General features: G+C 37.7%; 4 protein-coding genes and 2 long non-coding RNA genes across 7 annotated transcripts; 4 read left to right on the forward strand and 2 right to left on the reverse strand.

Annotated features, from left to right (window-relative positions):
* On the forward strand, positions 82-4,773 carry LOC104769262 (probable cytosolic oligopeptidase A). The gene is made up of 17 exons (XM_010493430.2): positions 82-263; positions 485-652; positions 935-1,058; positions 1,199-1,275; positions 1,396-1,539; positions 1,629-1,859; positions 1,931-2,021; positions 2,191-2,312; positions 2,402-2,509; positions 2,599-2,844; positions 3,292-3,437; positions 3,585-3,702; positions 3,821-3,980; positions 4,058-4,089; positions 4,185-4,250; positions 4,344-4,415; positions 4,504-4,773. The coding sequence occupies exons 1-17, from the start codon at positions 144-146 to the stop codon at positions 4,582-4,584; spliced, it is 2,106 nt and encodes a 701-aa protein (XP_010491732.1). The 5' UTR covers positions 82-143; the 3' UTR covers positions 4,585-4,773.
* Positions 4,735-7,331, reverse strand: LOC104769261 (transcription factor GTE2-like). The gene is made up of 3 exons (XM_010493429.2): positions 5,663-7,331; positions 5,385-5,589; positions 4,735-5,297 (listed from the first exon to the last, which is right to left on the reverse strand). Exons 1-3 carry the CDS (start codon positions 7,109-7,111, stop codon positions 5,212-5,214), a joined length of 1,740 nt encoding a protein of 579 aa, XP_010491731.1. The 5' UTR covers positions 7,112-7,331; the 3' UTR covers positions 4,735-5,211.
* On the reverse strand, positions 8,559-11,930 carry LOC104769263 (probable beta-D-xylosidase 6). The gene is made up of 6 exons (XM_010493431.2): positions 11,102-11,930; positions 10,446-10,612; positions 10,264-10,361; positions 9,835-10,185; positions 9,331-9,747; positions 8,559-9,233 (listed from the first exon to the last, which is right to left on the reverse strand). The coding sequence occupies exons 1-6, from the start codon at positions 11,855-11,857 to the stop codon at positions 8,620-8,622; spliced, it is 2,403 nt and encodes an 800-aa protein (XP_010491733.1). The 5' UTR covers positions 11,858-11,930; the 3' UTR covers positions 8,559-8,619.
* Positions 13,707-15,244, forward strand: LOC104772193 (transcription factor bHLH61-like). Of its 2 annotated transcripts, none has more exons than XM_010496834.2 (4): positions 13,707-14,289; positions 14,489-14,644; positions 14,830-15,012; positions 15,112-15,244. In XM_010496834.2, exons 1-4 carry the CDS (start codon positions 13,771-13,773, stop codon positions 15,196-15,198), a joined length of 945 nt encoding a protein of 314 aa, XP_010495136.1. In that variant the 5' UTR covers positions 13,707-13,770; the 3' UTR covers positions 15,199-15,244. The 2 variants fall into 2 exon arrangements, with proteins under 2 accessions (XP_010495136.1, XP_019097657.1); XM_019242112.1 differs by having other exon boundaries at positions 14,845-15,012.
* LOC109131108 lies at positions 16,865-18,016 on the forward strand. The gene is made up of 4 exons (XR_002036828.1): positions 16,865-17,291; positions 17,381-17,530; positions 17,617-17,673; positions 17,882-18,016. It is a non-coding gene; the product is annotated as an uncharacterized LOC109131108 (long non-coding RNA).
* Positions 18,115-19,752, forward strand: LOC104769264. Its single transcript, XR_002036827.1, has 7 exons — positions 18,115-18,202; positions 18,460-18,485; positions 18,576-18,663; positions 18,758-18,809; positions 18,900-18,986; positions 19,071-19,178; positions 19,269-19,752. It is a non-coding gene; the product is annotated as an uncharacterized LOC104769264 (long non-coding RNA).

The raw sequence follows: 20,521 nt of genomic DNA on the forward strand, positions 1-20,521 counted from the left end.
TTTCTAAAATTTGTAATTTCGCCCCTCAAGTTTACCTTTATTCACATTATTACCCCAATCTGTCTCCATCAGATTCACGTCTCCACTACCGCCGCTTCTCAATCTCTCTTTCTCGACGTCATCTCTCTCTCTCTCTCCTTTCAATGGCTTCTGAAGATTCTCTCTCATCGAATCCTCTATTGCAGAATTTTGACTTCCCTCCGTTTGACTCCGTTGATGCTCACCATGTCAGACCTTGGATCCGTGCTCTGTTGCACCAGCTCGTACGATTCTCTTTCTTTAACGTTCCTTGTTATGATGCATCGTATTGAACATTTTCGAGTGTTTTATTCAGTCCTTATAATTATCGAATCGTCCTAGATGATTGGATCATTATCGTTCTTCTGCAATTTTTTTATTAGACTTCTCTGTGTTGTTTTCTATGATTCTTATGAACAGATTAGTGAAACGATTTTGATGTTTTATTGTATGGGAATATTTGCAGGAAGCTGAATTGGAGCAGCTAGAGAAAAGTGTAGAGCCTTCATGGCCAAAACTAGTGGAGCCATTAGAGAAGATTATTGATCGGTTATCTGTTGTTTGGGGGATGATCAATCACCTTAAGGCTGTCAAGGATACACCCGAGCTTCGTGCGGCCATTGAGGAAGTTCAGGTGTATTTTTTTAAAAATCTGCTCATGAGTGGTTTGATTCAAATTTATGTACTCTGGTGGTGTGTGAAGTGAAGCTCTTACTTGTTTTATGTCTACATTTGTTACATTTCCATCAAACTCTTCCATCAATGCTAGAAATGATATTAACGGAGTCAAAATCTGTATGGCTAAGCTCGTTTCCTAGAGTGTATTATATCTCTATTGCCTAGTTTTTATTGATTCAGACAAAAATGGAGTTCTGAGTTTTAATTCTTGTTTTCCTAACAATACTTGCATCTATAGCCAGAGAAGGTGAAGTTCCAGCTCAGGTTGGGGCAGAGCAAACCCATTTACAATGCATTTAAGGCTGTTCGAGAATCTCCTGACTGGAAAACACTAAGCGAAGCTCGTCAACGATTAGTTGAAGGCAAGTAACTATTATTGGGGCATAAGAAGGAAGACATTTGGTCCTTTTCTTTCTATTTTTTTAAATTATGGTTTAGGGGAATCTTTTTATATTTTCAGTGTTTGGAGATATGTGCTAATATGGTTTCTGTGTGTTTTCAGCTCAAATAAAGGAGGCGGTTCTTAGTGGTATTGCTCTTGAAGACGACAAGAGAGAAGAATTTAACAAAATTGAACAGGTTCTTTTCTAAAACTTTTGACGAATCAATGTCAGCTTTGTTTAGTAAATGGATCTAGGTTTGTCACAGCTCCAAGTATTATTAGTAATATCATCTGTCATTTGCCGCTGTCCACTATAGGAACTTGAAAAACTTTCCCATAAGTTTTCTGAAAATGTTTTGGACGCTACAAAAAAGTTTGAAAAGTTGATAACAGAAAAAACAGAGATTGAGGGGTTGCCGCCATCTGCACTTGGATTGTTCGCACAAGCAGCTGTTTCTAAGGTATGTACAATTAGTGAAAGATGTGTAAAGTTTCATGTTGATTTACATGAGTTTTTCAGTTGTTGATTCATCTTTATATATGACCCAAGGGCAATGAAAATGCAACTGCTGACTCTGGACCATGGCTCATTACACTGGATGCTCCTAGTTATCTCCCCGTCATGCAGCATGCGAAAAACCGTGCTCTGCGAGAGGAAGTGTACCGTGCTTACTTATCTCGTGCCTCTTCGGGTGATTTAGATAATACAGCAATTATTGACCAAATCTTGAAGCTTCGACTGGAAAAGGCTAAGCTTCTTGGTTACAGAAATTACGCTGAGGTATAGTTATTTAAGTGAAGCTACTCTCCTTTATTCATAGGTTAAATTTTAATGTCGCTCTCCTTGTCCAGGTAAGCATGGCCACGAAAATGGCTACTGTAGAGAAAGCAGATGAGCTACTAGAAAAGCTTCGCAGTGCTTCATGGGATCCGGCTGTTCAAGGTAACTTCTAGTGAATATTTTCCTTAAATCAACATATTGTTGTTTAAACTAGTATGCTGCTACTGCATTTATTTGTCTAGTAAAGTATATAACAGTGTTCATCATTACTTTTTTTTGTATCCGCCTTTTAAGGCAGAACCCTAACTTTTTTACATGTGTTTGAACTTAGACATAGAAGATCTTAAAAGTTTTGCAAAGAACCAAGGTGCTGCAGAAGCTGACAGTTTGACTCACTGGGACATCACTTTCTGGAGTGAGAGGCTTCGTGAATCCAAATACGATATTAATGAGGTTCTCGTCCTTATTCTTTATCTTGTGATGCAATTGTGTATTGTTTTGAAACTCTTGACGCTTATCTCTCACTGCTTGTAATTTTTTAGGAAGAACTGCGACCTTACTTCTCACTACCAAAGGTTATGGATGCGTTATTCGGTCTAGCTGAGACACTATTTGGAGTCGATGTTGTGCCAGCGGATGGTGTGGCTCCGGTAAAATCTGGAACCTAATATGTCGTGTTTCTGCTTGTGTCCATCGTGTTATTATGTTTGTTAACATGTTATATATTGTTGCCTTGAAGGTCTGGAACAGCGACGTTAGGTTCTACTGCGTCAAAGATTCTTCTGGAAATCCAATTGCTTATTTCTACTTTGATCCATACTCCCGTCCTTCAGAAAAGAGAGATGGCGCTTGGATGGATGAAGTATTTTCTCGTAGCCGAGTCATGGCCCAAAAGGGTTCCTCTGTTAGGCTCCCTGTTGCTCAAATGGTCTGTAACCAAACTCCACCAGTTGGTGACAAGCCAAGCCTTATGACATTCCGTGAGGTAAGGAACATTAGTTAGTAGAGCTTATATTGATCGTCAAGGAAAAGTAAATGCTGAGCATGTATGGTAGTTGGTAACAATATTGATTACCCATGCCCGCAAGAGTTGTTTATTCTGAACTAAAAGTTACAATGGTACCTGATAAAATTTACTCCATGTGTAGTTTTCTAAATTTATTCGACTATTGTGGAATGGTATTCACTCATGGAACTTTACATATTGGTGGCATGAAGGGCCATGCTATGACAAAATTTAACAGTCATTACTCATTAGGGGTAGCACTAGATAGACCACTTCTCTTTTCGACCTATGTATACTTGAAATTTTAGGTGCTTTCAGAATTAATGTAGGATATTGACTTGAATTTTGATGAGCGTACTCTTATGTGTATGGTAAAGGACTCATGTTCCTCGTTCTGTATGACAGTAATACCACTTTGATTTACAGGTAGAGACTGTGTTCCATGAATTTGGCCATGCTCTTCAGCATATGCTTACCAAAGAGGATGAGGGGCTAGTGGCTGGTATCCGAAATATTGAGTGGGATGCAGTTGAATTACCTTCACAGTTTATGGAGAACTGGTGCTACCACAGGTACTTGGGTTCAACTGCCTTGCCGACATTAGTTTACAAATGTTTGGGTCCCTGTGCTTTTTGCCCCTTTACCAAAACTTTGGCAGTGCTGCATAGAGGCATTTTACTAGTAACTTTGTAGTGAACATTATCTGAATGTGGTTCCAGGGATACCTTAATGAGCATTGCTAAGCACTATCAAACCGGAGAAACTCTTCCTGAGAATGTATACAAGAAGCTCCTCGCTGCGAGAACATTCCGTGCAGGGTCCCTTAGTCTTCGTCAGGTCAGTACATCCATATCAAACTGCTGATGTTCATACAATGTAGTAGTACCAAGATACACTTCTTCAGCGGATCTGTAGAAACACAGTTTAGTGAATATGGTTCTTTGTTTTGTTCCAGTTGAAGTTTGCTACAGTTGATCTGGAGCTGCACACAAAATATACGCCAGGTGGGACAGAGACCATCTACGATGTTGATCAAAGGGTGTCCATTAAAACACAAGTGATTCCTCCACTTCCTGAAGATAGATTCCTCTGCAGCTTCAGTCATATATTTGCAGGTAAATCAGTAATGTGCGCTTAGCATAGGTGTGTTTGATAGTTTGTTTCACTTACTCATCTTCTCGTATCTTGTCAGGCGGTTATGCAGCTGGATACTACAGTTACAAGGTAAATATATTCTCTTAATTCTATATAACTCACCAGTTCAACAGACGGTTCTCTGTTGGTCAAATATTTTAAAATCACTTTCTCGAAATGTGCAGTGGGCGGAGGTTTTGTCTGCGGATGCGTTTTCAGCCTTTGAAGATGCTGGGTTAGATGACATTAAGGTACTCTGTATATGGTGCAAAGCAAATCATATTGAACCTATGATTCGATTTTCCAGATTGTGAACATCTCTTTGTGTTGTGAATTGAACACAGGCTGTTAAAGAAACAGGACAGAGATTCAGAAACACTATACTTGCTCTGGGAGGAGGAAAAGCACCTCTACAAGTAAAAAAAACTCTTCACTGCATCTACTTATATGTATATCTATGTCGTTCGTTTGTTAACAGAGCTTATAATGGAAAATACTGAACAGGTGTTTGTGGAGTTCAGAGGTCGGGAACCTTCCCCAGAGCCTCTGCTCAGACACAATGGGCTCTTGGCTGCTTCTGCTTGAAGTATTGAAATCCTTTGGCTAGTCTCAATCAGATTTACGATTATTAAGTCATCCTGTTGTATTAAACTTTTCTACTTGCTTGTTCACTGAGCCCAAAGTACTGTCTTTTCGAACATTAGAAGTTGGTGACAATAATAATGGTTTATGAACAAAACGAACAGAGATATTTCTTTTATCTTCCAACCATAACACATTTTCCATTACATTGTTCTTTCTTCGTACCAACTTCTTCTTTCTTCCCGAATAAGAACAAAGAGACAAAAAGGAACAAACAAACCCATCAATAGATATCCTCCTCACCTCCCTTTACTCAGTCACTCTCAAATCTCTGTTCATGGTGTCACCAATAATCTAAAGGAACTAAGGAACCTTAATCTGAAAGAGAAAAAGAAAAATTCTTCCACTTCTTGCTCAACCTAGAGATCTCTAAACTACCCTTTACATTTTTCTCTCTATCTACTCTTTCCCTAACACTCAAAATCTTTCCTTTCGAGTTTCCATCCTCATTTCCCTTTACACCAAAGTTCCACCTCCTCCAGATACTCCGATTCTTGTCTTGCTTATATCAACGCGCGTTCAAGCAACGGAAGGTAATACGTTCTACGAATATCTCCCTCAACAGTGTTATTAAGGACCTTCTTTTGCCTCCACAAATGGAGATTGGACACTATCCGCATCAGAATCACTTCCTGATGAACTTCCTGACTCCGAATCTGCATAGAGTCACACACATAAGACAATGCTGGAAAAATAAAGAGAACATTTAACAGAGAAATAGATGACAAGGAAAATGTGATTACCACTAGACGAAGAACTGCCACTGGAACTAGAGCTGCCAGAAGAACTAGATCCACCACTCACAGCAGCGGCTGTACCATCCCTCTCAATCTCTACTGATGGATAATCCTCAATGGGTATATCTTCTCCAATGTCTACATCTTCTTCTCCTGCCTCCCCTCCTTTCCTCCCTCTCTTCTCAGCACTTCCCATTTCTGTCACCATAGGCTGATGATACAGAACAAGATCAGTACTAACTAGACAGAAACAATAAATCAGCAGATCAAAAATTTTGCTTTACCAGATTTCTTGGTGGAGTTGACGCATTCTGGATAAACCCTTGCCGCTTGATCTTGCTTGCCATCTTTTTGTAGTTAGTGACAAAACGATCAAGCTCCCACAAAGTCTCATTGTCTAAAGCTTCAATGTCTAACTCAATTTCATCGCCGTCTTGAGGTAAGTCTCTTGTTCTCTTCCTCAGAATCTGAATCAACTGTCCCAGCTTCTCAAGAGGCAATTCTTGTAGATTTACGCCAAGCTTTGCCTTTTCTTCCATCGTCATTAGCCTCTTGTTCGGATCCTTAGCCTTCGGTTTCGGTAACTTCCCTTTCCTTCCCTTATTCGTTTCTCCCACTTCAACTCGTGCTTCAATAACCGGCTGGGGAGGTAATGGTGGTGGTGGCTGAACCGGTGACGGAGGAGGAGATGGGACACGAGCTATCTCCATTACTGGAGGAGGAGGAGGCAATGCAGGTAACGGCTTCACTGAATCTAGCTTCTTAGCTATTGAAATCTGTTCAGGCCCTTTCCTCACATGCTCCACAACCTGATTCTGATTCCACATTCTTTGGTTGAGTTCAAGTTCAGGTTCAGGTTCAGGACGAGAAGATGATCCCATGACTTTAAGCTCTTGAGCCTCGTACCTCTTCAATATAGGGTTAAACCAAACATCAAACTGACCCAAAAGCTTCTCAGCCATCAAATAAACGTCTTGACCCTTTGGGTTATACGCAATCGCATTGGTGAAAGTCAACCTAACATCAGAAGCGAAATCAATCGGCGATCTATAAAAGCCTTTGTCCAGATTCATCTTCACCGTACCCAGATCCATAGGCTTCTTCACGATCACATGATAGTCGTGAAGCCCTAAACCTTTCACATCAACAGGATTGTTAAACACCCATGACCATTTCTGCTTCATTAGCTTCACCAAGATCTGACCGCAACTCGTCATCATACTCTTCAAAACCTTCTCAGACATCAGATCCAAAGCCACTACATGACGCTTACGTTGAGGCTCGTTCGTATCAAACGGATTGCTTCGTTTCTGACCATGCCCAATTGTTGTCTTCTTATTCTTCTTCGTCTTCGTCTTCTTCACTCCAACGTCATTCGTTTCGTCAGCAAAGCTACGAGCTTGATTAGTATACACAGAGCCGCTCACGAACGAACCCGATTCGATCCGTTCTCTTAAGAATCGAACTTGCTCGAGCTCGGAATTGAGACGCTTCTTCAGCTCCCTGAGCTGAGTCGCGGAGTACCCATCAAGCTCAAAGGAGACGTAGTCTCCGTTAGCTAACGAATCGTCGAACTGCTTGGTGGAATTGTTCCCGCCGTAAGGATTAGGGTTAAGGTTAGGGTTGAAAAGAGCATCGGAAAGGGGTTGGTTAGTGTATTTCTTCATAAAAACGGCGCCACATTGTCTCTGAAACAACGGTTCGTTTAAGTTAGCCAAAACCGCCGGTGCCATACATAAATCGAAGGGCACAAGATCATTTCAATTGAGATCTCTCCTCTCTCTCTACGCCGGACTCAGATCAAAGGGGTTTTTTTGATCCTTTAAATTAATAAAAAAAAAGGGGTAAAAGAAATAATCTTCACCGGAAAAAACAAAGTCCGGCGATCGGAAGAAAGGAAGAGATTAGTTTGTTGTTTGGGGGGGGAGAGGAGGTGGAGGACGAGGAACAAGAAGGTGAGGCATCGTCTCTTCTTAAAGGACATTGAAATCTGCCCGTTAAAACGCTTAGTGTATTTAATCACCGTTGATTTAAGATCTGACGGTTGAGATCTGTTTGATGACGTTGCCCGATCAAGCTGCCCGAGTAATCTGACATGGACGGTTTAGATTGAGTTAATTGATCCAGTGACTGTTCCACAGCCGTTGGTTCGTGAGTCGTCGTGTCTCGTGTGTGTGCTTTTTTTCTCTCTTACGATTTTTTCTTAATTAAACAAAAATATTTTTGAGAGATAGGGCAAATTGGTCATTTCTGTGTCTCTGAACTGCCTCACGTGGGCCCACCTTTTTTTTCTTTTTTCTTTTAGTATATATATAGACTTGTTAATTTTTTTCTTGGTTTCTCACTTTTGCTAGGTCAGCCAGTTTCTTGAATACTCTTCTCCATTTGGTTTAAAGTTATAATAAACTCCCTATCTCATCGGTAACTTATAAAAATGCATCACAGTTTAATTCATAGAGAGAGATACATAAGCTCGCCGGACTAGAAGGCGGGTGAGTGGTTAGGACAGACAAGAAACACCGGGATTGTTTGTTTTTAATCTTTAGCCAATCTGAGGCAACCGTCCCTGATCTGTTCAAATGACGAAATTACCCCTTACGAGACCATCTACCAGTAAGTTGAGGCTGAATCCTGAACCGTTCCTCCGCCTGACCTCTTCATTTTCTTTCTTTCCCAAGATTTTTTATAATCTTTTTGAGTTTTATAAACTTTTATCAACAAAGAACTTGAGAGAGAGACTCGATCCAAGTTTTAAGAAAAGAGAGAGGGATGATGAGCAAAGAGAGAGAGAGACTCAATTAACATTATTTGAGAAAATAAGTGCAAGTTTGTATTTATACATTTGACGAAACTGGGTCTAATCTGGACCATCGGATCCACTTGATTTTTTAAAAACATCATTGTTTTCATATATGAGGTGTCAGGTAACTAGATATTTAAATACTACTACTAGAAAGAGGAGGGGAAGGTCATAACCGTAAATAACACTAATAAATGTTATGTTATGCTGAGGTTGCGTCTATCCCCAAACACTACAACAGATGTGGGGACCTTTTCCTCAGAAAATCGTGGGACCCATGACAGCTCACCTTTCTCTGTAGAATAAAATCTCTAGGCGGCCACACGCGCTTTCAATACTGCGTGCGTCTCACCCTCCTTTATCTGACGTGGCTTTTACTATATGAAGAAAACAGTTTTATTGCCTCTTTTTTTCAAATTGGATTACAGTATTTTTTACTCTCTAAAGTTCAACAGAGAGAGAATGCTGTAATAAATCTCCCAAGAACAAGACATGGATCCCCAGAGGAATCACTCTCTTTCCCACGTCGTTAGCAACGATTAGATGCTTGCAAGGATCGATCACGAACACCGTCTCGATCATCTCATTGGAATGAACATGAACACGATCGAAACCAATCAGCTGTTTCTCCGGAACGCCAGATATAACCGGTGGCATTTTCGAATACATCATCAGAACGTGACTACCGTCGATTTCTCCTGTATTGCTCACATTAACCCTAACATGAAAACGGAGAGTTTCGCAAGAGGTAACCATTGCATCATCTAGCTGTAAGTAACGGAGCTGTTCTTCTTCTCCGTGTTGGAGTAGTAGTTTCTTGTGAGAAGACTGCTGTGGTAGTAGTTCTGATAAGCTAAGTCTGGTTGGTGCTGATGTGATCTTGTAATCGAATTTCGTGTAGCTTAAACCCGTTCCAAAACTGTATACTTGAGGTCCGGTATAGAATCTGTATGTTCTTCCTGGATATCCACGAGATGAATCGGCTCTCATATGCATATCCGACATTGCCACATCTGTGAATGACTCCGGATACCATGTCATCGGTAATTTCCCACCTGCATTTGAACCGAAACCACTTGAGATATGAGTGATGTCATAAACATAAAACCAGGAATGGACAAAATGATGCTTTGATTTGCAGTAGAGACTAACCTGGATTGAAATCTCCAAATATTATTTCAGCAAGTGCTTGTCCACCGGTTTCACCTGGATAACCAATCCATATGATGCTTCCAATTCTAGGGTCGGTTTTAGCAAACGTTACATCCACTGGTCCTCCACCAGTTAGAACAAGAATCACCGGTTTTTTGCTCACTGCTGCAACAGAAGACACAAGATCTCTCTGTTTACCAGGCAAAGAAAGACTAACTCGATCCTTATCCTCGGTTTCTTGAGAGAGATCTAGTCCTGCAACTACTATGACAAAATCCGCTCCCTTAGCGATGGCAAGGGCTTCTCCAAATCCGTTATCAGAATCACATGACACGTCTGAGCAACCAGACACATAAGATGTCTTCTTTACATACTCCAGAAGTTCCGTGAACAGAGTCTTTCGTTGACACGGCTTCCCTTTACAAATATGAAATTTCTAAACTGTTTCAGCCGAGAGAAGTATTATTTTGCCTGCTTGAAAATAACAAGTTATATAGTTCGAACCTGTATAAGTGCCGCCCATATTGCTTATATTATTCGCCATTGGACCAACAATTGCTAAAGAAGAAACATGGTTTTTTTTCAAAGGCAACAACTTGTGATCATTTTTCAGAAGCACGATGCCCTGCCTTGCTGCTTCCAGTGCTAATTTTCTGTGGTCTGAGCTACAAATGTCATTTGATCCTAACTTCGCGTAAAGTCCTTCTCTTGGATCTCCGTCAAAAAGTCCAAGACGAAGTTGAACTGCAAAGAGATTTAGCAGAGCTTGGTCTACTTGTTCTTCGCTCACTTTTCCTTTCAGGATGGCAGATTTTGTGTTCCGAAGCATGTACGTCCCACAATTTATATCCACCCCTAAGAATCACCATTTTAGTTTTCATTATAAAACAAAACATAAACAAATTTAAACAAGCTTAAAGAGCTCAAAATGACCTGCTTTTATGGCATCGGCAACAGCTTCTTCAGGTGACTTTGTGTATCCTTGGTACTCAAAAATGGTTGCCACAGCATCACAGTCTGATGTAATGTACCTGCACGAATACAACAAAGGCTCCCCGTTAAGTCTTCCATTAGCCAAATCAAAGTAATACAAACATAAAATCAGTTTTACTTACCCTTCAAATCCCCATTCAACCCGAGCTTTCTTTAATAGGTCTTCTTGTGCACAAGCAGGCACTCCATTAACTGCATTATATGAACACATCAAGCAGCTAGCTTTACCATCTCTGATACAGCTCTGAAATGGGGGCTGGTATGTATCTTCCATATCCTGTTCTGTGACCTACTAATACAGAGTAAAGCTAGAATCAGTGTATGACACATAACCATCCCAACATGAAAAACAATGTAAAAGAGCAAAAAGCCATTAGTTTCAATATAGAAGCTTCTCATAAATTTTCCAATAACATAAGAATTTTTTTAAGTACTTTTCCAAATCAATGCCTAATAGTTTTCACTAACTTAAAATTTCCAATTTCACCATTCCTCCATAAAATTGAGCTACAGGATAACAAGTGTTGATGACCACTTCTCAGAAAACAGTGAAATATAAGCATTCATAATTCTCTTAAGAGAATGAATAAAGTAGCTCGAGTGTTGTTTATGTATATACCATTATCTACACAAGACAAAGGTGCAGAGCAATGAAATGATTTAGATATATTAACTTGATTCTAATAACAAGATTAAACCTACGACTTTCTAATTTAAACCAAATTGAAGCTGCATCCATAAGCTAAACTCATAACGAAGACAGAGGTCCTAGTCTTACCACAGCATTGAAGTCGTATCTAGTAAAATTCCCCCATTTTTCCAAATCATAGGCAGTGAAGTGTTTGCAACAAGCAGATACCATGAGTTTCCCATCATCACCATCATCATCATAACGAGCATCATCATCAACAACACCATCACCAAATCTTCTTGTCAAAACCTTCCTCTTCCTATTTTCTTGAAACCCTCTAACAAACTCAACACCATACTCAGAAACAACCTTAGGATCCTCACCAGGAGTCTCCTGCCCTCTTCCCCATCTCGGATCCCTAAACACATTTATATTCGGAGCCCAAAAAGTCAACCCAGCTTGACCACCATTGTACATAGCCCGAGCTTCCACCGCAACAGCAGATCCAATCTCGTACCATAGCGTTCTATTGAAAGATGAAGCAGATACGATTACCTGAGGGAAACTAGTAGCGGAGGAGATCGAACCGTTGAAAGAAACTCCCGGACCGTTATCGGCGATTCCGTGTAACGATTCAGACCACCACTCGTACGGAGGGATACCAAGACGAGGTACGGAAGCAGCTGTGTTTGAGAGCTGACCGACCTTCTCAGTGAGCGTAAGGAAGGAGACGAGAGAAATTGCTCGTTGTTTTATAGATAAAGAGACGTTGCAGAAAGGGTAAGAGCTGAAATGAGGAGGTTTACAAGGGAACTGTGGATGAGAATCGAGGTTTTTGAAGGTTTCGGCTATGGCGGAAGTGAAGAAGAGTAAAGAGATTAGAGTCAATTGAGGATGTTTCATATTTTTTTTTTTGGAGGAAACGAAAAAAAAAAGAAACTGTGGAGAGAGAGTACACACAGAAATTAGAAAGGAGGAAATTAAAACGTTAAACCGGACTCATTAGACCGGTGAAATTTAAATAAAAAATCAACAGTTGGATATTTTTATTGTTTCCTTTATTGACATGTTAACTAACTAACTATATATGGGCCAAAACATTTTATGGGCCTTATTTATGACTTTGGTCATTCTTATCTAATCAAGGTTTTATACTTTATAGGAGTAGTAAACTAAATTAAGATCAAGGAACATTAGCCATAAATTATAGAGTTATTTATGACTAGTGCTTTTTCAATATAGCCATAGATTGTTTAGAGTTTATCATCATTGTCCTTGGATATGGAGTATTTCTTTAAGTAGAGTATTCCTAGTCGCTTATTCATGGTCGCTTGGTCATTCATGGACTCATATGGTCACATAGCAAAAGAAATTGCTGCAATATTGGACTATTCATCATCGCTGAAGCTATTCACGTGTTTTATCACCTTGAGACTCGTGTCTTTCTCTTTTTTTTTTTTTTTTTTTTTTTTTTTACTTTTAAAATTTATTTCCAAACTTAACAAAAGCTTTATCAAACCAACAATTTGTTATACTACCTGATATTACTAAACCAAGATTTATTAGGATAAACACATACTTAAAAAAAAAGTAAATGGGTATCCAAGAATGATTACTTTAGCAATTTAAAAAGGTAAAAACCAAATTGTGTATCCACAAACTCTCACGCTCGAAATCAGCAATTTTCAATATGATTATTTTGCATAGATACGATTTAGTGTCGACAAGTGAAAACAATAAATTGAAAAGAACAAAAAAAAATGTAATCCAGACAATAATGATATCCGATTGACTATAATAATGGAGTGAAAGATAGAGTAGGAGACAGTCTCTAAGTGTGTGTCCACAGACTCTCATGCAACTTAAAGAAAATTATTTGACTAAGCCTTCGATCTCTTTGACCTGTCAGTATAGTCTTTTATTTCCCATCTTAATACAAACATACACTGATACTCACAATGTAATGATTTGTGTGAGTTATGTCTATAGAAAGACACGGGTGTTCGCTTTTTTTTACGTAACGGATCGGTGTTGGCGTGTTCTTAGATACGAATATCTTCTATGACTATCGTATATAGTAAAACTCACAAATTACTAACAGTATCAAATAAAAGAGAAATCAAATGGCAGCTTCTCAAATTATATAAAATCTAGATCAATTATAAATTTTCGCTTACTTCTTTAATTTTATGATTTTTTTTATAATATCATATATACCATGAAGAAATAAGTTGACTAAGAAAGAGGGCAAGCAGATGATGTTCATCAATTTGGTCGGGATATAGTTTGTGCGTCAGATCATTTTCCGATTACAGAGAAGGAACTAATTTTCTTTTGGCATACTCCGACAATGCTATTAAATTCTTATTTAGGAGACTTATTTGCCTTCTGTTATTGATGGTCCGTTTTCAGTGACAAAGACACCGACTCATTTGCCTTTTGTTAATAGAATCAAACAATACATAAGTTATAATATAAGTTAAAAAAATAAAAAAATGGCAGATTCCATTCCTGCTAGACCATGTATAAAAAAAAAAACAGAGTTAAATGTTAATAGTGATCTCTCTTTATTCCTTAAACAAACTAGACAAAGCTACCATATTTGTTTTATTCTTGCTCAAAATTAAGCCAATTTTTATGTAACAGTGGAGATTGTAAAATGACCTGAGAGTAACTCTGATTAAACGGTGAATTTATTTATTACACTCCACACATACGACGTAATGCACTATGTAGATAACAGTCCATCTTCTTTGACACAAATCTATGTTCACTTCCACTTTAATAAAGAGTTTCAGAAACAGAGAGAAAGAGATATGTCAATGGAATTGACCCAATTGAATAAACAAGAGAGCAACAATCTCGACGACGTTAAAGGCGGATTCATAGCGATGGACCAGTTCGTCCCGAATGATTGGAACTTCGATTACTTATGTTTCAACAGTTCTCTCGAAGAAACCGACAACATTGATCATCTTTCTTCCTCTTCGATGAATATAGTCTCTCAGCCACCTACGTTGCTCCACCAACCACCACCGCAACCGTTGTCACCTCCTCCTTCTCCGCCTTTCGACTATCGTTTTCTCGAGGATATGATTGACTCCTCTTGTTATCCTCCTCCACTGATTCTTCCGACTTCACAAGACAACAACAATTATGCACCATTGATAGTGGAAAGCAATAGTTTCGTCAGTACCGGAGTGATTACTAAGAAAAAGAGTAACAGGAAGCTTGAAGGCCAACCTTCGAAGAATCTCATGGCGGAGAGACGGCGGGGGAAACGATTAAATGACAGGCTCTCCATGCTCCGATCCATTGTCCCCAAAATCACCAAGGTATAATTCCATAAACCCCTCTATTATTTTCACTTATAATTGAATTAATCTAAGGTTTACTTACATGTATGTCTTCTTCTTGTTTGAACCTTTTTCAACACTGTCCATTTTATAATGTTAACCATTTATGTGAATTTGCATATACAGTAGGTTAAGAAAATGTTTCCGTTTGTTTTATTAATTATTGTTATGAAATCAGATGGATAGGACATCGATACTAGGAGATGCCATAGATTACATGAAGGAGCTTTTAGACAAGATTAACAAGTTGCAAGGAGACGAACAAGAACTTGGAAGCAACTCTCATCTAAATAACCTCATTACAAAGAAATCTACGGTCAGAAACTCCCTAAAGGTAAAAAAAAAAAAAAAACAAAACAGGAATTTATGATACATTACTTTTTATGGTTTTACAAATTCATCCCTTTACAAAACACCCCCATCATTTACATAATTCATTTTCACTGAAAATTTAACAAGAACGTGTTTATACAAATTCATCCCTTTATGATTGTTTTTTTTTTTTTTTGGTTTAACAAGAACGTGTTTATACAGTTCGAAGTGGATCAAAGGGAAGCTGATACGCATATTAATATATGTTGTTCTACAAAACCGGGCTTGCTTCTTTCAACAGTTAGTACATTGGAGACTCTAGGCTTAGAGATTCAACAATGTGTCATTAGCTGCTTCAGTGACTTCTCATTGCAGGCTTCTTGTTCTGAGGTACAAATATCATCAAACATTTTGATTTTAAATCCTTATTAAATGACATGCAAGTTCCAACATCTCTATACACATGTTTATATTAATTATAACAAATAGGTTGCTGAGCAGAGGGATTTCGTTACTTCGGAAGATACTAAGCAAGCACTGATCAGAAACGCAGGATATGGAGGAAAATTTTTGTAAGAAAGTTTCATAATTGCAATGTTTTGAACAAGAACTCATATATTAATGTTATGAACGTACCAAATTAGTCATCTCTTGATCCTCTTTCGCGGTCTCTAATCCTCCTATTCATTTGTACATCATTACTCTCTCTCTCTCTCGTTTCTATCGTTAACGAACGAACAAACACAAGTTTTTTTGCGATCCAAAGAAACCATAAACAAAAACAATGCACAACACATGAACTACGCGATAAAACATGCCAAAGACAAAGAGATAGAACACTGAGCAAAGCGGTAAAAGATTTTGGGCCCAAGAAGCCCAGAGATAGTACTAGATATCAGAAGCAAATGTTTTTGGAAATCACATGGATTATATTATAAAAGCCCAAAAATAAGCCCACTTAGTATTTTTCAAGGGTTTTTGACCTAACGAGCTCCGTCCGTTTCCTCTCTTTAAATAGCTGCGGCTAAGTTTGAACCCTAATCAAGTTATCCGAGGATCCGCCTCTAAAACATCTATCAATCTCTAGTTAGTTCTTCGACAGATCTGTGTTTTCTTGTGTTTTTTTCTCTTTCGTGTTTGGTTTTTTTTTAATATGTTTGGGGTCGGAATCGGGACTGGAGTTTGACTCTTTAGCAAAATAACGATGCCATAGAGATGAATGCAGCGCCCTAAATAAAAAAAAGACCACAATCGGAGATCTTTGTCTTAGTTTTCTGTCCAAATTCGAGTTTGTTGATATTGGTCGCTGAGATAGATCTTACATATATAGCTTCGTTTCATCTTTTGTTTTGTTTTTATTTGGTTTGATTGAATTGGTTTAAAGGATGAGATATATGGAGCAGTGATTCAGGCAGCCTACTTGTTAAAAAAAAAAAAACAATGACATGAGAGGTGTTTAACTGCTCCTAGATCAAACTATGCTTCTGCTCTTCAGACTTGCTGAGATTTTTATCGTCTTTGAAGCTGGTCTAGTAGTCTTAAGCACATTTTTAATCCCTTAAAATCTTCCTCTGTATCGGTTTTTAAAATCATCGTATTTGTTTCGATTCTTTTGTCTAATTTGACCAATTTGGTCCGGTATATTATCTTAGCCATTCTGATTCTGTTTCTGCCGGTTCGATCCGATTCAGCGATTCTATCTGTTGATGCTGATGATTTGTAGGTTTTAGATTGATATGGTTTGTGTGTCTGTGCTTTGTTTGTCCAATCCAATTACTTCTTTCATAATTATTCTGAAAATTTGATATGTGGCTATATAATTCTTAAGCCGATACTTAGAACAAGACCTGACTGAAATATGAAAAATACCTGACAAACGCATTTTATTCATGTGATGATAAGAGCTGAATGACCAACTTTTTACAATTGAATTTTTGGGATTGTAAAAGTTGAATGCTACAATAATCTGTGTATACTGATGAAACTTAAAAAGATTATAACAAAACAGAAGATTGATCTAGAGCATAAAAGAGGAGATAATAATTCGTTTTAATCTTTTCGATCGGACAAAATTCAATAATTTTCAATGATACTATATGTATTTTTTTTAGGGAAATTACCTAGAATATTACATAAAAGTAGGTTTATTACTATACTAACACGTTGAGATTTCTGTCTTACCAGAATAACACATAAAAATTTGCAAATTACTTCTATATCTGAGTTGTGTGTTTTATTACGATTTATGCCATTTATAATTAAATTTGGTCAAAAAAAAATTGAGATTTTATGCTCTTGCTCTTGAGATCTTATGCTTTTACTTTAAATTGTCTTTGATTTTGGAGAGAAAGAAACAAAAAAAACTTGAATGATCGATTACTTTTTTTTGATTCTCTTAAAATTGGGTGGGCAAAAAACATCAGATTGATTCTTTCTAATTTGATTCACTTTCTTTCTCGACAATAAAATTTCAGATCTAGTTTAGTTTTTATTTTATTCTCTGCTTTGAAATCCATGTTTGGGGTTTAGAAATCTAGGTCATATGATTTGTGTGTTTTTATCGCTTGTGAAACGGAGCTTTGAGATTTTCGATTTTTGATTTTGAAATTAGGCTAAGGAGAGGAAGAAAGAGATTATCAAGCTTCAGGAAGATCTCAAGGATGCTGAAAGTAATGATTCTTAATTTGAAAAAGGCTTTGCGAGATGTTTCTATAACTGGACGGGTCTCTTTTACTAAATGCATTTTTGTGTCATTCAGGTGCTTTTCATCGTGATTTATTCCCAGCGAATGCTTCTTGCAAGTGTTATTTCTTTGAAGGTAACTTGGGAGTATTCAGCGGTATGAGGATTGGAGAAGCTTCTGAAGCCAGATTTAATGATGGTCTTCGTCGTAGATTTCTCAGACTAGGTATTGAACATTTTTGTATTCTCTTTGTTACCTTTTGTGTTTGTGTGCTTAACTTATTATGAACTTCTGTTATCATTTATCTCTAGCGAGGATAAGGAGGAGAAAGAAATCAACTCAATAATCTAAAAGATTGCGGTCCTCAGGTTTGTTTAGTATCTTCCTTTTTCCATTATCTCATATTTATAATTTCCTTAATGCATTTCTTGCCCAGAAATTGGAAAATGTTCGAGGATAAAAAAAAAAAAAACCCTAATTTGTTGGATGAGTTTGGTCAAATTAAGTTCCAGATTCTAAAATCCCTAATTTCTTGATTGCTATTAGTTACGGTTAGTTCGATTTGTCTTTTTGTAGGTTATAGTCAGAATGAAGCCTCCAAGCAAAGGTGAGGAAGAGGAGATGATAGTTAAAAAGCTCTCCAACGATGCCTCACACTATCAATGAACAGACTTTCACATTCGACTCGATTGCTGTCCCGGAGTCAACTCAGGCAAGTATTTAGTTTCATCATTGGGGTGTCACTGTATTTACTTATTTATCTCATGATTTACATAGGCTAAGAAGTTTTTATATTTCGTGTGTTCTTTGCAGGAAGAGATCTTTCAGCTTGTGGGAGCCCCTCTTGTAGAGAACTGTCTGGCTGGATTTAACAGTTCTGTTTTTGCCTATGGACAGGTAGTCATCCCTCCTTTCTCAATGTGTTCCTTTGGGATTGAATTGAAAGTTCTTAAACCACATGGTTGAAATTCTAACATTTGCTTTTCATAAGCTTCTCAATATTAAATTTGTTTCTATTTTCATAAGCTTCTATTTTCATAAGCTTCTAACATTTAAATAATCTTGTGTCATAACAATATTAAATTTGTTTTGAGCCTCTATTTTCATAAGCTTCTCAACTCTTTTTAACTGATAACTCTTCTTTCTTTGAACAGCCATTAGGAACTATTCATTTTCCGAGGTATATATATACATATATTTATGCCAAAAACTCTTGTTTGATCTTCATGAAACTGGAGTTTTTTTCCTTACTCAATTTCTTTTCTTGAAGTGGGAGGCTATTCCATGGGGTCTTGAAGGTGTTCTTGCGTATCTAAAGCAGAGCTATAACAATCCTCCGATCTACATTCTTGAAAATGGTAACACTTCATTCTATTTTGTCTTCTTGCTCTGTTCTGTCTGTTTGAAAGCACACCTTTTTGTTCTTAATTAAGATTCTTCTAACCACACCAGGTAAACCGATGATACACGACTCGATGATGAGAAAAACCCTTTTCTACCAAAGGTTTTATAACAAAAACTTTGTGCTTCCTGCAGCCTTGATGAAAATTTTCCAGCTTTGCTAATAACTTTTAACTTTTTGGGGTAAATGCAGCACATTCTATACAGGCAGAAAGAACAGTTCAGTGATGGAGTAGGATACAGCTGGATTGATGGTCGAAAAGATCATGCAAACAAACATGTAATCAGATATCTCTTTTTATTCATATATAGAATCTTAAGTCACAGTTTGATAATGTGATGCTTTCATTTCTCTCTTGGTAAGGTCTCTGACACGATGCTGATGAACGCAAGCTTTGTCTTCCCTGATAACACACCTATGACAAAAGAAGCTTACTACTACATAACCATCTTTGAAAAGTTCTTCCCTAAGGTAATGATTTCATCCACATAACTAACTTTGTCACCTTGATTGTCTTGATCTTTGCTTCTGATATGTTTTTCGTAATATACAAATGAGCAGAGTGCAGCTAGAGCGACTGTACCAGGAGGTCCAAGTGTGGCATGTAGTACAGCAAAAGCTGTAGAGTGGGACGCAGCTTGGTCACAGAATCTTGATCCGTCAGGTCGTGCGGCTCTTGGAGTTCATGTTGCAGCTTATGAGGGAGAAGATAAAGCAGAAGATCCTTGTCCGGGGAAGGTGCAGAAACTAGCAGAGAAGACTGCAGGGATTGTTTGAGAATAAGCAAGGTTTAAAAGCTACCGTACTACTTATCCTCTTTTGTAGGATTGATGACTGAATAGGCAATCTTTATTCTTTCCTTCTGGGGTTTTGCAACACTCCATGGAGACTGAGTTGAGTTAGCCCTGAATTGTGTACCTAAATAATAAGTTGCTGGTGAATTTCTGTTTTCTACAGTTGTTAGACTATGACTATCCATGAAAGCTTGATGCTACTTGAGATTATTAACGTTGTTTTCATGAATTCGATTCTTCCTAATTTTTTTCTTCTAAACACAAAGTGTTTTGCTCAGTATTCTTTGTTCAAGTCTAGATTTTGTTTCAATTTCGTATTGAGAAATTCAAAACTATAATCAAACGGGCTGAGTTGATGTTTGAGTTCAGCCTGTTTAAATTCTTTACTGAAGGATATAATGTATTGGCTTATAAACAATAGAAAGACATGATAATTAAAAAGACTCAGTGGCTCAATGGATAAGGTGCTGGTCTGTGAAACTAGAGTTCCGGGTTCGATCCCCAGTAGGGTTGTATTTTTTTAATTTTTGTTCCAGAGCTATTTTTGTTTTGGTACTAGACAATTTTACAGTCTATGATAATATTCTTTTAGATCGGTTACACAAGTTATTTTTTCATGCGTATTTTTAAATTTTTTTGTTCCAGAGCTGCTTTTTTGTTTGGTACTAGACAATTTTACAGTCTATGATAACATTCTTTTAGATCGATTACACAAGTCTTTAAAAGCAAACCTATGAGGACCAAACTTTACCTCCCAGTCTTCAAGAACTTCTAGTAGCTTCTTCCTCTTCAGGAAAAGCCATAAGCTGAGACTTAAGATTATGAGAATGATGACTCCTGATTATGTACGTACACGTTTATATGTACGTACACGTTTGATTTTAGGTTTAATGAACCCGAAATTACCATAATATCCTCGTCTTCTACCTCTAACATACGACTGAAAACCCTAATTTTCCCTGCTTCACTTTATTTTTTCACGACTTATGTCTATTTTTTTGGTTTCACTTGTGAGTTTTT

Source organism: Camelina sativa, chromosome 20 (genome assembly GCF_000633955.1).
Source record: "Camelina sativa cultivar DH55 chromosome 20, Cs, whole genome shotgun sequence".
Classification (NCBI taxonomy): domain Eukaryota; kingdom Viridiplantae; phylum Streptophyta; class Magnoliopsida; order Brassicales; family Brassicaceae; genus Camelina; species Camelina sativa.

What these genes read in the sequence shown, in the direction of transcription:
- LOC104769262 (XM_010493430.2), top strand. Translation starts at nt 144, where the DNA reads ATGGCTTCTGAAGATTCTCTCTCATCGAATCCTCTATTGCAGAATTTT. An exon ending in ATGGGATCCGGCTGTTCAAG is followed by an intron (nt 2,022 to 2,190) that starts GTAACTTCTAGT and finishes GTTTGAACTTAG; the next exon opens with ACATAGAAGATCTTAAAAGT. An exon ending in CCAAATACGATATTAATGAG is followed by an intron (nt 2,313 to 2,401) that starts GTTCTCGTCCTT and finishes GTAATTTTTTAG; the next exon opens with GAAGAACTGCGACCTTACTT.
- LOC104769261 (XM_010493429.2), bottom strand. Translation starts at nt 7,111, where the DNA reads ATGGCACCGGCGGTTTTGGCTAACTTAAACGAACCGTTGTTTCAGAGA. An exon ending in CAACTCCACCAAGAAATCTG is followed by an intron (nt 5,590 to 5,662) that starts GTAAAGCAAAAT and finishes CTGTATCATCAG; the next exon opens with CCTATGGTGACAGAAATGGG. An exon ending in TGGCAGTTCTTCGTCTAGTG is followed by an intron (nt 5,298 to 5,384) that starts GTAATCACATTT and finishes GACTCTATGCAG; the next exon opens with ATTCGGAGTCAGGAAGTTCA.
- LOC104769263 (XM_010493431.2), bottom strand. Translation starts at nt 11,857, where the DNA reads ATGAAACATCCTCAATTGACTCTAATCTCTTTACTCTTCTTCACTTCC. An exon ending in GTTGAATGGGGATTTGAAGG is followed by an intron (nt 10,362 to 10,445) that starts GTAAGTAAAACT and finishes GTATTCGTGCAG; the next exon opens with GTACATTACATCAGACTGTG. An exon ending in TATGGGCGGCACTTATACAG is followed by an intron (nt 9,748 to 9,834) that starts GTTCGAACTATA and finishes ATATTTGTAAAG; the next exon opens with GGAAGCCGTGTCAACGAAAG.
- LOC104772193 (XM_010496834.2), top strand. Translation starts at nt 13,771, where the DNA reads ATGTCAATGGAATTGACCCAATTGAATAAACAAGAGAGCAACAATCTC. An exon ending in TTGTCCCCAAAATCACCAAG is followed by an intron (nt 14,290 to 14,488) that starts GTATAATTCCAT and finishes TTATGAAATCAG; the next exon opens with ATGGATAGGACATCGATACT. An exon ending in TGCAGGCTTCTTGTTCTGAG is followed by an intron (nt 15,013 to 15,111) that starts GTACAAATATCA and finishes TATAACAAATAG; the next exon opens with GTTGCTGAGCAGAGGGATTT.